Consider the following 11,640-nt stretch of genomic DNA (forward strand, 5'->3'; position numbering starts at 1 on the left):
ACACGTATTTAATTTGGCACTCAACTCACGGGAAGCAGTCTAATCGCGGTGGCCAAAACTAATTAAATGATAATGCCGACGATGGTGGAGAAGCACCCAAATCTGGGGACACGTGAAGCAATCAAAGCATCAACAAGTACCGATATCAACCCGTAAACACGGTCGCAATCAGGGGAATCTAATCAATCATCAGACGGCCAGTTGGTTTAAAAGCACCAGCTCTTCCCGGTGGCCAAATCAGTTGCGAAACATGAAGGGTCTAGTGTTGATTGCCTTGAGTGGGCTCATCTTGGCCAGTGCCCAGGCCAGGATCCTGCCAAAGGAGGAGGATCTCCTCTGGGAGTTGCCGGAAGTTCCGGAAGTAGTTAATGTAGTTGAACCAAGAGCAGGTGAGTTTAAAATTAAATCAAGAAGAATGTACTTACTTATAAAACTTTTCAATAGTTATTTATTTGAATTATTTTAATGTCATGAATAACATGAGTTTTAAATTTAAACTTGAAAGAATATCATTATATATAGTTACAGAAACAAAAAAAAAAAAATTCAAGAAACTATGAAATACAATTTTAAATTTTACTTTTCATAATTATAACATTTAAATACAAAGTCATATTGATTAAAATTGTAATATTTATTATAAGAAAAAGATTAAAATAATATACAGTTTTATGGATTGTGATTGTGTGTTTTTTGAATCTATACATAAAATATTTATGAAGTATCACATAGCCAAATAAATAAATCTAACTTAAATTGGAACTTGATTTTTAACCAATCTCCTTTCCCCATTTAAGCTGGTTGCTCGATTAAGATCCGCAGCTCAGAGCTGAAGGATCCCCAGCCCCTGCTGATCAAGTCGGGAACCTCTGAAATTGTTGGCTTCTCGAACAGCGGTTACGTGGATGTGGACAAGGACAAGACCATTGAGTTCCACTGCACCAGCAGTTTGGCCTCTCCGCTGTCCGGCAAATCCGTGACGGCCAAGTGTGTGGGTGGCACCACCTTCAAGATTGACGATAAGGAGCACGACCTGTCCGCCATCAAGTGCACATCCTGGCCAGCTTTTGTGGGCAAGAAGTCGGGTTCCAGCTGCAATGGTGGCACCACTCTGATCAAGGTGGGCTTTGAACTCTCTGGTTCGCGATTCGCCACGCAGTACGAGGTGTGCTTCAACGAGGACGAGGAGGTGACCAGGTATGTCTACCATCGTCTGGAGCCAGGAAACAACTACTATGCCACCGGAGTGGATCGTATCACGTTCGGTGCTGGCGGTTACTTTGCGGGCAAAAATGTGGACAAGCTGTATACCCAGGCAGTCCAAAAGGAGACCATCGACAAGGAGTTGGACATGGATTCGTCTCGTTATTTCGACTCGGCAAAGAACGTCTTCCTGGCCCGTGGTCACATGGGTGCCAAGGCCGATTTCGTGTTTGCCCCGGAGCAGAGGGCCACCTTCCTGTTCATCAACGCCGCTCCCCAGTGGCAGACCTTCAATGCCGGAAACTGGGCCCGCGTGGAGGATGGAGTTCGCGCCTGGGTGGCCAAGGAAAACAAGCACGTGGAATGCTGGACGGGCGTCTGGGGAGTGACCACGTTGGCCAACAAAAATGGAGAGCAGAGGCAACTGTATCTGTCCCACGATAGCAATGGCAATGGTCTGATCCCGGTTCCCAAACTGTACTTCCGAGTGGTCATCGAACCCTCGACCAAGAAGGGCATCGTTCTGATCGGCGTGAACAATCCCCATTTGAGTCTGGAGGAGATCAAGCGAGACTATATCCTCTGCACTGATGTCAGTGATAAGATCAACTGGATCAGCTGGAAGAAGACGGACATCACCGCTGGTTACTCCTACGCCTGCGAGGTGCCCGAGTTCCGCAAGAAGGTTGACCATTTGCCCCAGTTCTCCGTCAGTGGATTGCTGGTCTAAGTTTCGAACAGAATAAATAAATATCTCGTAAAATTGATTTAAATTTGCCTATTTAATGGGGATGTATACGTAAGGATATCTAAAGAGCTGGAGTATATTTGGTTTTAATTGTATTTCTTTTGCCTTTTGGGTAAGTTGAAATAAAAAGAAATCCGAGCATTAAAATAATAAAGAAAAACTTGATTAGCTTTAGCAAAAAAAATACCTTTAAATTACTATTTCTTTTACTTGTGTTTAAAGAAGAAACAAAAGAAATGTGTTATCTGTCAAATTTTTAGAAAACCCTTCTGATGTTACTAGTGAATAATAATGTATCCAGAAATTTGTGCAGTTTCCTGCTGTTTTTCATGTTGCTCCTGCCGTTATCCTCCGAGTCCGGGACCCACTATATCCTTCGGCGGGAGAAACGCCTCTCAAGTCCCTTGTTCGATGAGAAGAAAACATTGACACTGGCAAAATATGTGGTCTCCATTCGATCTCGATCGCCCCGCCATTTTTTCGGGGACAATCACTTCTGCGGTGGGGTCATTGTATCGCAGACATACATCCTGACCTCCGCCCACTGCGCCATGGAGTAGGTATAGCAATCATTATATTTATTCGAATCTGGCATTTTTTGTATAACCAACCCATTAAAAGCAAGCGCAAGATTATACATGGAAGTCGGGTATTGCTCGTTGTGGCTGGAAACGTCAATCGCTTGAAATACCATTCGGGTCTCACGGTACAAACGCCAGTAAAGAAGATCTTTGTACCGGAGAAATTCACAGTCTTCAACACGCACAACATTGCACTGATGATGCTGGACAAGAAACTGCCTTTGGACAATCCGCAAGTGGGTGTGATCAATCTGCCCACAAACGATCCAGAACCGGGTATCAATTACACGGTTTTGGGCTGGGGACGGATCTATAAAGTGAGTTACTCCGTAATAAAAATATAACTAAACCAATCTGGAGTGCTTTTTAGGGTGGTCCCTTGGCCTCCAACATCCTGCACATCGACGTGGAGCTACTGCCCCGTGAGATCTGTGAGAAGAAGCTTCACACATTCAAGGAGGAGATGATGTGTGCCGGAAATCTGAACAACAGCCTGGATGAGAATCCCTGTGCCGGTGACACCGGAAGTCCACTGATCCACAACGAAACCGTTTTTGGGGTGGTGAGCTATCGAATTGGCTGCGGATCCAAAACCTTGCCATCGGTTTATACCAACGTCTTCGTCCATTTGGACTGGATCAATAAGATTATGGAACAGAATGAGGGGAATTGCCTAAAATATAGTCCCAACCACTATCTTTTAATCCCGATGGTCATTATAGTCATAGGAAATAAATTTCTGAACAGTTGTGGATTTTATTTGATCACCACTTAGACGAGGAGACCTCCCTTGGCGGTCAAAGCGGGCAGATGCTTGACGGTCTTGAGGAAATCGGCCACCTCGCAGGCATAGGACCATCCGGTCTTGATGTCCGTGCGCTTCCAGTTGATATAGGTCACCTGGTCGCTGACATCCGTGCAGATGACGTAGTCCCGCTTGATCTGCTCCTCGGTGAGATGGGGATTGTTGACGCCCACGAAGACAATGCCCTTGTGAGATGAGGGATCGATGACCACCCGGAAGTAGAGCTTGGGCACTGGGATCAAGCCATTGTTGTTGCCATCCCTGGCCAGATACAGTGGGGTCTCCACGCCTTGAGTGTTGGGCAGGGTAGTCACACCGTAGACACCCGTATAACAGTTCACATTCAACTTGTTCTGGGACACCCAGGCCCTCAGACCATCCTCCACGCGGGCCCAGTTTCCAGCATTGAAGGTTTGCCACTGGGGAGCGGCATTGATGAACAAGAAAGTGGCCCTCTGCTCAGGGGCGTAGTCGAAGTCCGCCTTGGCTCCCAGGTGACCACGGGCCAGGTACACATTGCTGGCACTATCGAAGTACTTGTCCGCATCGCCACCCAGATCCTTGTTGATCGTCTCCAGTTGGGTGGCCTGGGTGTACAGCTTGTCCACATTCTTGCCATCGAAATAGCCAGCCGTTTGGAAGGTAATCCTAGCCACGCCCGTCTCATAGTAATTGCTACCCGGTTCCAGCTTGTGGCGAGTGTAGCGGGTCACCTCCTCCTCCTCGTTGAAGCAAATCTGCATTTGTTCGGCAAACCGCGAAGCGGTGATCTCGAAACCGACGCGGATCACAATGCCACCATTGCAGGTGGCTCCCGATTTAACAGCCTTGAATCCCGGCCAGGATTTGCAGTACAGGTCCTTGAACTCGAAATGAGATCCGTCCACGCTGAAGGTCGATCCACTCACACAGCTGGCGGTGAGTAGGTTCTGGGAATGGGTGTTGAAGCCGGAGGGACACCACAGCTGAAGGGAGCCGCCCGACGAGAATTCCATTACACCAGTGTCGGAGAAGGGATAGAAGTCCTCGGAGTCGGTCTTCAGGTAGACGGGCTGGGGACTGGGCAGTCCTCCGCGGATTGTCACACTGCAGGCTGAAAGGGAATTTAAATATCAATTGGATTTAATTTCGCACTATAGATAAAATAATCCCCTTACTAAATCGTCTAAATAAGACATTGTAATATAAAACAGTTCCTATTTTCTGCTAATAAAAAACCATTCTTTGATTTTTGGAACATATAGTTCATTTCAATTTTATCGCTTTTAAGATTTACGAAATAAACTTTTTTTTAATAATTTAGTATTAGAAAGAGGCTGTGCGGTTCAAGTATTAGTTTAAGTAGTTTAAGTTACTTTCACTTTAGTATACTACAGACAAATAAATAGTTATGTAAGGTCTAGTTTGAAGGTATTCCTCCTAAAATTATTTTTGTATTTTAATTAAGCAATGCACATTTTGAAAATAAGTTTAAAAAATTGTTACCTTAATGAGATCTCCCTAACATTATCTCTATAACCACCTACCTCCGGAACGACCCACGGGCTGGGGACGCACGACGACCCGGTCGAAGATGTCATCATCCTGGATAAGTGGAGGAAGCTCCACCTCCGGATAGGGAACTCGAGCCCAGGCAGTCGGAGCCGCCAGCAGGCCAATCACCAGCAATGAGAATCGGACGCACTTCATTTTACTTTAACAACACAGAGGCTCGTGAGGCATCTTTAAATAGTCCCCGGCCATATCGCGCAAATTAATGAAAAATAGTTAATAAAACGAAATCTCGCCATTCTGGCCATTATCTCCGTCAGAACAATAAAATATTGGTCTTATCTAGCCCAAGTGTGCGGAGTTTTGCGTCGTCTTACGAAGACTCATTCATTCGATCTTAATTGGTTTGAGACACTTAGTGTCGATTACTTTGTGGACGAGTGGGAAATATAAGGGAATTACCCAAACAAAACAGATAATTTTCTCAACAAAAATAGAACTTTGGTTTTTACACGTTTCAATGGTTTATCTTTGGCGCACTTTTGGTATTACATTTCATATCTACTCCGTACCTTTTTTTATAGTTCAATAAGTATTTTAGGGTTTTTGCAAAGATTGTTATGTTTTTGCTCTTAGAGCATAAAAAAATAATAAAACTTCTACGTATAAGTGATATCATGTACATCCATAAATATTACGTATACGTAATCCAGTATAAGTAATCCAAAAAAAATACGTATACGTATGTAAGATGTTGTATTGTCTAGCTATAATTTAAATATAAAAATAAGTAAATATAGACATTATATTTTTGCTTCCAAGAAACAGTTTTGAGTTACGCAAACTTTAATATATGCTTCAATATTTTCAAGAGGGCAAATAATTTGTTTTTGTAATAAAATTTGTATAAAATATTAATATAATAAGGACATCTCAAACAATCAATTAAGACTTCCGTATTTAAACTATTCGTTGATGACGCAGACAGTCTGGCGTCTAATTCAGTTATTTAATCAGCAGTCAAGGCAAATGGTTTCCCCGGGCTCTCCTTTCACTTGGCAATAATTTATAATCAACAAGTAATTAAGGCTTATGGCCGCAACACGATTCAAATTTCTGGTGGCTATTGGAATTTCATAGGCTTCCCAGGGATGGCATACTAATTATAACGCGTGAATAACAAGGCCGGGAAAATGGAGTATAACTTCCGCCTGAAGGCCCATAAAAAGAGCTCGTTAATCATTATCTGGCACCATCTAGCCTCTGAGGTCATTTATCTATATCGAATCAATTAGCGAACACCTTGAAGCCTTCTTTGCTGAAAAGGGCGGGGAAAAGCCCTCTTTTGCTTTCGGAGGAATGGCAACACCTTTCTCCCTTTGTTCGAATTTTCCTTTTCGTCCTTGCTACGTGCCAATTTGGCTCGTTTTGTTCGCTCATTCGTAAATCTAAACAAATCATCAATTTTCACAAATTATCCGCGATACCCATCTGTGCTGGCCGGGGTTCTTCTTGTTCCTCCGTATCCGTCGAAGCTATCGTATCCAGCTGAGGTCCTTGTCCTTGTCCTTGGGCTTCGGGATTTTGGCCTAATTGCCCGACTATCTGCCTTCGCTGCTTTTCCTGCTGTTTGCCGCTGTTCATTTTACATTCCATTAATTAATCTCAATGGCCAACGAACTTTGACATATTGAGCTCTATTGTATATCCTTCGCGCTGTCTCCAACGGGGATTTTGTGGGTCAGCCTAATGGAGCATTCAGAGAAAGATAAGTATTTGGTTGATTTAAGTCTGTGTCATTAAAACTAAGAGCTAAAGCGATAGTACATAACTTACTGTCAAAATCTACTATAAATAACAAATAATTTTAACAATACTGTCAATTATACAATAAATCATGTTATGCTCTTTAAATTATTTCATTTGCCAAATGGAAATCAAATTCCGAATCTCTTTTATCAATTAGCTGAAAAAGCTTTCTCAATCAAACTCATTTCCCAGAGCCTCCCTAAAGATTTATCTTCATTTTCTCACGTCATAAATTATCCCGCCAAATTTATGAGTTTCCAATCAATATTAATTGCCTGTGAGATACTTTACAGCCCATTTCATTAGCCACCTGACGCCCAGTGAAACCATTTAACTTAAATAGCATTTACCACACTCACGATTTCATCGCACGACAAACAGGCATAAAAATACTTAAATCAAAAAAAAGGAAAAAAAGGAGACACACACTTTAATCCGAATTTTACTTGAGCTGGCACATTGCATTGAGGAGCTTCGCATTCGCACCATTCACGGGTCCCAGCCCTTGATAAATGGCCCTTATTAATAACATACGTGTGGGCGTGTTCTGTATCTCCATGGGTGTGTTCGAGTCTATATACTGAGATACCTTTGATTGATAAGGCTGCCTAAGCGTGTTTGCCTAACAGGAAAGGGGCAAAAGGTAAACGAGGACGAGCTAACGAATGAATGAGCGATTTTGCACCTTTTCAACAGGTTCCTCGGGGCTCTTATGTTGGGGCAAATTGAAAACGGGGAGTCAATAAAGCTGTAGACAGTCAGACATGGCCAAGGGCTAGGCCTGGATCCCTTGAATGGATATATTTGCATTAGGGTAAACTAAGATCTGCCATTATACAAAAATTATAAGCTGTTGTCTAGCTGTTTTCAAAAGTCAATTCATATGTTTGTTAAATGTTATTCTAATACAAATATTTCTAAGGTTAAGGCTTTGTCTTGTTTTTTTTTTAATTTAATTTTTTATTTTAATATGACAAACTCTAATCTGCATATTTCTTGTTTCTAATTAGTTATAATTATAAATAAATAATATTTTAAGATTAATTCTCTGATTTGAGACTAATTAAACCATATGCAACCCAGTCCACAGGTCGTATACGTAATTTTGATGACGGCAAAGCGGTTCACCCTATTATAGATTCAACATGTTCGACTGTGCAATGATGGATTAAATGTATTTCAAAGGCGTGAAAGCCAAAAGGTAGCACAAAGTAGCACATTGTGGTTGCATAATAAACACCAAGCATACTTAAATTTAGCTTAGCCTGGAGCTACAAAAAATACAACACAAAAATAATAGAGCCCAATAAAGGTGGAAAAGGTTACAAGGGTTCTATAAATACACACACTAATTGTCAAAAGGCCTTTTGTTCCATATGCAAATCACACACAAATCAGTCAAGTGAAAGATCTCCGATAATTGCAAAGTCTTCAAAGGATTAACCCTTCGACATGGAACGCAATCTACATGGAAAACAGGTCACTAACCCAACATACAAATTTGCATTATTTTGAGCTCAATAAACCCGACAAACAGCCATTTGGAGTAGCGGATGAAAGGAAATCCCCCTCCATTTAAAGAGCAATCATAAACTTTTCAATCCCATATGGATTACATAAGTGCAAGCGCGGATGGAGGGAAAAATTACTGTGAAGTAAAAGTAAGTAATAAAAAAATCAACTGACCAAACGAAAACACGGCGTGAAAAAATATAAAAATAGTTGAACATGACAGGCGCACGTCCAAAAGCATGAGCAAAATGATTAATGAACTGCCGCCTTCTAACTTTGGACATTCACGCAAGAGCAAAAAAATTGTTATTGTATTAAACTGAAATATTTATACAAAAAATAAAAAAAAAAACCTTTACTTCCTTAAAAATAAAATTATAAACACAGCTTTAAAACAAAGGACAGACAAATTGTTAATTCAAAGAAACGAAGTTGAATATTACAAAACAAATATCGCGTTGTTAGACTTAAGTAACTTTTTTAATTTAAAACCTTTTAATAATTTCACTCCTTGAATTTAACATCTTCTAGGTAGGCTGGTAATTGACATTATTCGCCTCTAAGATTTATATTTAGACAATAATTTTCTTATAAATTCAAGTTTCGGCCTCTGCATACAAAAATCATTTTTACTTTTTTTAAAATGCGGCGCACACAAATGGTAAAATATATATACCCACGGTGTGCAATAAACACTGGTTTTTCCCTGCGTTTTATGTCAAAATCTGGCGATGCAAAATCTTCTAATACAGGAAAGAAAGGTTAAAGGCGTAGGTTACAATACAAATTATATACTAAAAGGCACCTCTTAATAGATACAACGAGTAAAGAGGGTAAAGAGGGTAAAGATGCCAAATCCTCTGAACCAGTTAAAAAAGGTTAACAGGCGCAGCTCATTTTATTAATGTTTGAGTGTAATTAAAATGTACTGTCTAGTAGATACAACGAGTAAGGAGACGAAAGTTATACAAGACACCAAGCCGAAAGATGAAACTGCTATAAAAGGCGGAACGAAATGCAAACCAATATTCAAACCTGACCCAACAAAAGATAAAGGTAAAAAAAAACTCAAAACATGTGATGAATTGCTACTTGGTAAACCAAAGCAAAAGAAGAAACTGGCTTTAACTGCAATTCAAGGGGGAGACTTGGGATGCCTAGCCGTAACCGATAAAAAACCACGTCAGTATTTTTGAAATATATATTATTTTAGTTCCAAAAATAAACAAAGCTTATATTTGTCTAGCAACTACTGGACATTCCAAGATATGGCAAAGGATCTCCCTTTTCGGCGTCCTGCCTTTTATCGCCATTTTAACTCTCTTGGTTTTTAGTACTCGGGTGGAAGACGATCGCCTAGAATTTAAGAACTATCCCCATATGTACAATCGAACGAAGCGATTTTTCTTTCGCGATGGAAATCGCTCAGCTTTCCACAACAGCCATTTCAATGCTCTGCCCCCGGGAGGATATGAGGATGAAATCGATGAAAGTGCCGTTGGACAGGACCCAGAGTCAGAGAAAGATAAAAAGGCCCGGCTAAAAGAATTTGATAAAGTCGTCAAAAATTGGCGCAAACATACATCAAAAAGAGACGATCAGCTTAAAAAGGAGGCGGCCGCTGCTGAAAAGGAGGCTAGAAGACAGGAAGCGCAATGAAAATAGGTACATTTTATGAAGATTATAAGCACCGTTCAAAAAAATATGTCAGCAACAATTAAAAATAAATAATACAATTTTGACCAATGATCATTGAATAGCCTTTTTTCCTACCATCGCCAATAAAATGGATATTCTCTATTAAAATTTTACGTCTCACAGTTTTAAAATCGAATGATTTGTAAAGATGATTAAAATAACTCTTTAGGCAGTGGAACAATTTGGAATAGGGAGAAGGGGAGTCAGTTATATTTTTAAATATCAGTTTAATTTTAATAGATAGAAGATCATCTTGCTTAATTTATAAAAAGGCAGAGATAAAAAAACTTGTTATATTCAATTTATTGGCCGGGTTTGGTTCTTATTTCATTTTTGTGTTTTCTTTGACCCAATTAGCTTGATGATCTAAAATTCAGTTACCCTTATCTCAATTTCCTTCCGTTGCCTTCAAGCTTTAATTGATTCGGAAAATGTTTTCCAAGTGGAAAATCTTTCCTTTTCGTTTGGGTGGATGAATGATTACCCTAACCAATTTAGGGAAGAGCGGAGGTGGAGAGTGAATCTTGATTTGTCCTTGGCATGTCTCGCCACTCGCCAAATCTGTGTGATAATCTGGTGTTGCAATCAGCGCTATATACCATGCCACAAATGGCAGCCACTTTGTACGGCCTTCCTTTCCGGCCTTTTCACTTTCCTTTCCGCATTTCCGCATTTCGCCCATTTGTTTTTCCTGCTGTTTTTCTTCTAATGGCTTTCCTTTTTTTCTACGCTACGCTTCAATAACTTTTATCACTTTTAATTGGATTTTTCTTTATAGTCAACGCATGTCTTAGAAGACTAACACATGTTCAGATTGTAATTGTGTTAATGTCGTCGGGGGTGGGGCTTTATGTATGTGTGGAAATGTCCTTTTTCCGTATATTTTGTTATTGTCCTGTGACATCGTGCTAATACCAGTTCCTCTATCCAACGCATGTGTCTTTATATGTACCTACCCCATGTTGATCAAATTTGCTTATTTTTTTGCTGCCTTATTTTCCTTTCAATTTTCTTAATTGCTTCTTAATGCTCATGCCTTCAGGCTGAAACTTGACTTCTTAACTGATTTTATTCAGCTTATTTAAAGTTGGGATTAAAAGCTTGAAAAAGATTTAGCATGCACAATTAATCTGGCAAAGAAACTTTATTGAGGGCATAGAAGATTAGTTCTGGAGTAGTTTTTGTTTGTTTCACACGATTTTTTGGATAAATATTACAGAAAATATATACTCCCTTTTGCTTTTTTAGAATTTAGTTTGGTCGAATTAAAGTTAATAATAAATAATAAAGGCTTTCAAAGAATTTTTGACTAAGATATAAATAATTTAAGTCATATCAAAGTAACAGCTTTGAAATATTAACTTCAAATTACATTTTTAATTGTTTAATTTGTAAATAAATAAGTCCTTACTAGAAAATGTATTGTTTACACACTCCAAAAATATTCATTAGGCCTATTACAAAAATTAAAGTAATAAATTCACCGATAATAGCAAGTAAAGACTGCCTAAAAGAACCACACAGATAAACTTTCCAATTTCTTTCGCCCAAAGCCACGACCAACTTATGTGCTTATCCTCCGAATGCCAAACCAAGTCCTGAAAGTCGGAAAAACTTTTTCCGTTCCGGTTGTCGTTGACACGTAATTGACTTTGTCCGCACTTCCACGAGGACAATTTGTGCGCCACTTGCTCGGACCAATTAAACGCCATCGATGACCAATTGCAGTTGTCGCGAAATTGCTGGGGAAGATTGCCCAACGTAATGACGGCAGATGGAAGGACGAAGCCAAA

The 11,640-nt window shown here is 40.1% G+C and overlaps 4 protein-coding genes across 6 annotated transcripts; 3 read left to right on the forward strand and 1 right to left on the reverse strand.

Annotated features, from left to right (window-relative positions):
* Positions 1–250: 250 nt before the first annotated feature.
* Positions 251–1,970, forward strand: LOC108038958. Its single transcript, XM_017115853.2, has 2 exons — positions 251–389; positions 798–1,970. Exons 1-2 carry the CDS (start codon positions 251–253, stop codon positions 1,931–1,933), a joined length of 1,275 nt encoding a protein of 424 aa, XP_016971342.1. The 3' UTR covers positions 1,934–1,970.
* A 244-nt stretch (positions 1,971–2,214) lies between these two features.
* On the forward strand, positions 2,215–3,307 carry LOC108038957 (mite allergen Eur m 3). 2 transcript variants are annotated; one of them, XM_017115850.2, is made up of 3 exons: positions 2,215–2,507; positions 2,573–2,849; positions 2,903–3,307. In XM_017115850.2, the coding sequence occupies exons 1-3, from the start codon at positions 2,224–2,226 to the stop codon at positions 3,305–3,307; spliced, it is 966 nt and encodes a 321-aa protein (XP_016971339.2). In that variant the 5' UTR covers positions 2,215–2,223. The 2 variants fall into 2 exon arrangements, with proteins under 2 accessions (XP_016971339.2, XP_016971340.2); XM_017115851.2 differs by lacking the exon at positions 2,903–3,307 and having other exon boundaries at positions 2,215–2,511; positions 2,573–2,663.
* On the reverse strand, positions 3,265–5,026 carry LOC108038956. The gene is made up of 2 exons (XM_017115849.2): positions 4,864–5,026; positions 3,265–4,430 (listed from the first exon to the last, which is right to left on the reverse strand). The coding sequence occupies exons 1-2, from the start codon at positions 5,024–5,026 to the stop codon at positions 3,304–3,306; spliced, it is 1,290 nt and encodes a 429-aa protein (XP_016971338.2). The 3' UTR covers positions 3,265–3,303.
* A 3,640-nt stretch (positions 5,027–8,666) lies between these two features.
* Positions 8,667–9,906, forward strand: LOC108038959. 2 transcript variants are annotated; one of them, XM_017115854.2, is made up of 5 exons: positions 8,667–8,680; positions 8,751–8,910; positions 8,965–9,027; positions 9,086–9,331; positions 9,396–9,906. In XM_017115854.2, exons 2-5 carry the CDS (start codon positions 8,793–8,795, stop codon positions 9,806–9,808), a joined length of 840 nt encoding a protein of 279 aa, XP_016971343.2. In that variant the 5' UTR covers positions 8,667–8,680; positions 8,751–8,792; the 3' UTR covers positions 9,809–9,906. The 2 variants fall into 2 exon arrangements, with proteins under 2 accessions (XP_016971343.2, XP_016971344.2); XM_017115855.2 differs by lacking the exon at positions 8,667–8,680 and having other exon boundaries at positions 8,727–8,910; positions 9,089–9,331.
* The last annotated feature ends 1,734 nt before the right edge of the window (positions 9,907–11,640 follow it).

Source organism: Drosophila rhopaloa, unplaced genomic scaffold, assembly GCF_018152115.1.
Source record: "Drosophila rhopaloa isolate 14029-0021.01 unplaced genomic scaffold, ASM1815211v1 contig_163, whole genome shotgun sequence".
Classification (NCBI taxonomy): Eukaryota; Metazoa; Arthropoda; class Insecta; order Diptera; family Drosophilidae; genus Drosophila; species Drosophila rhopaloa.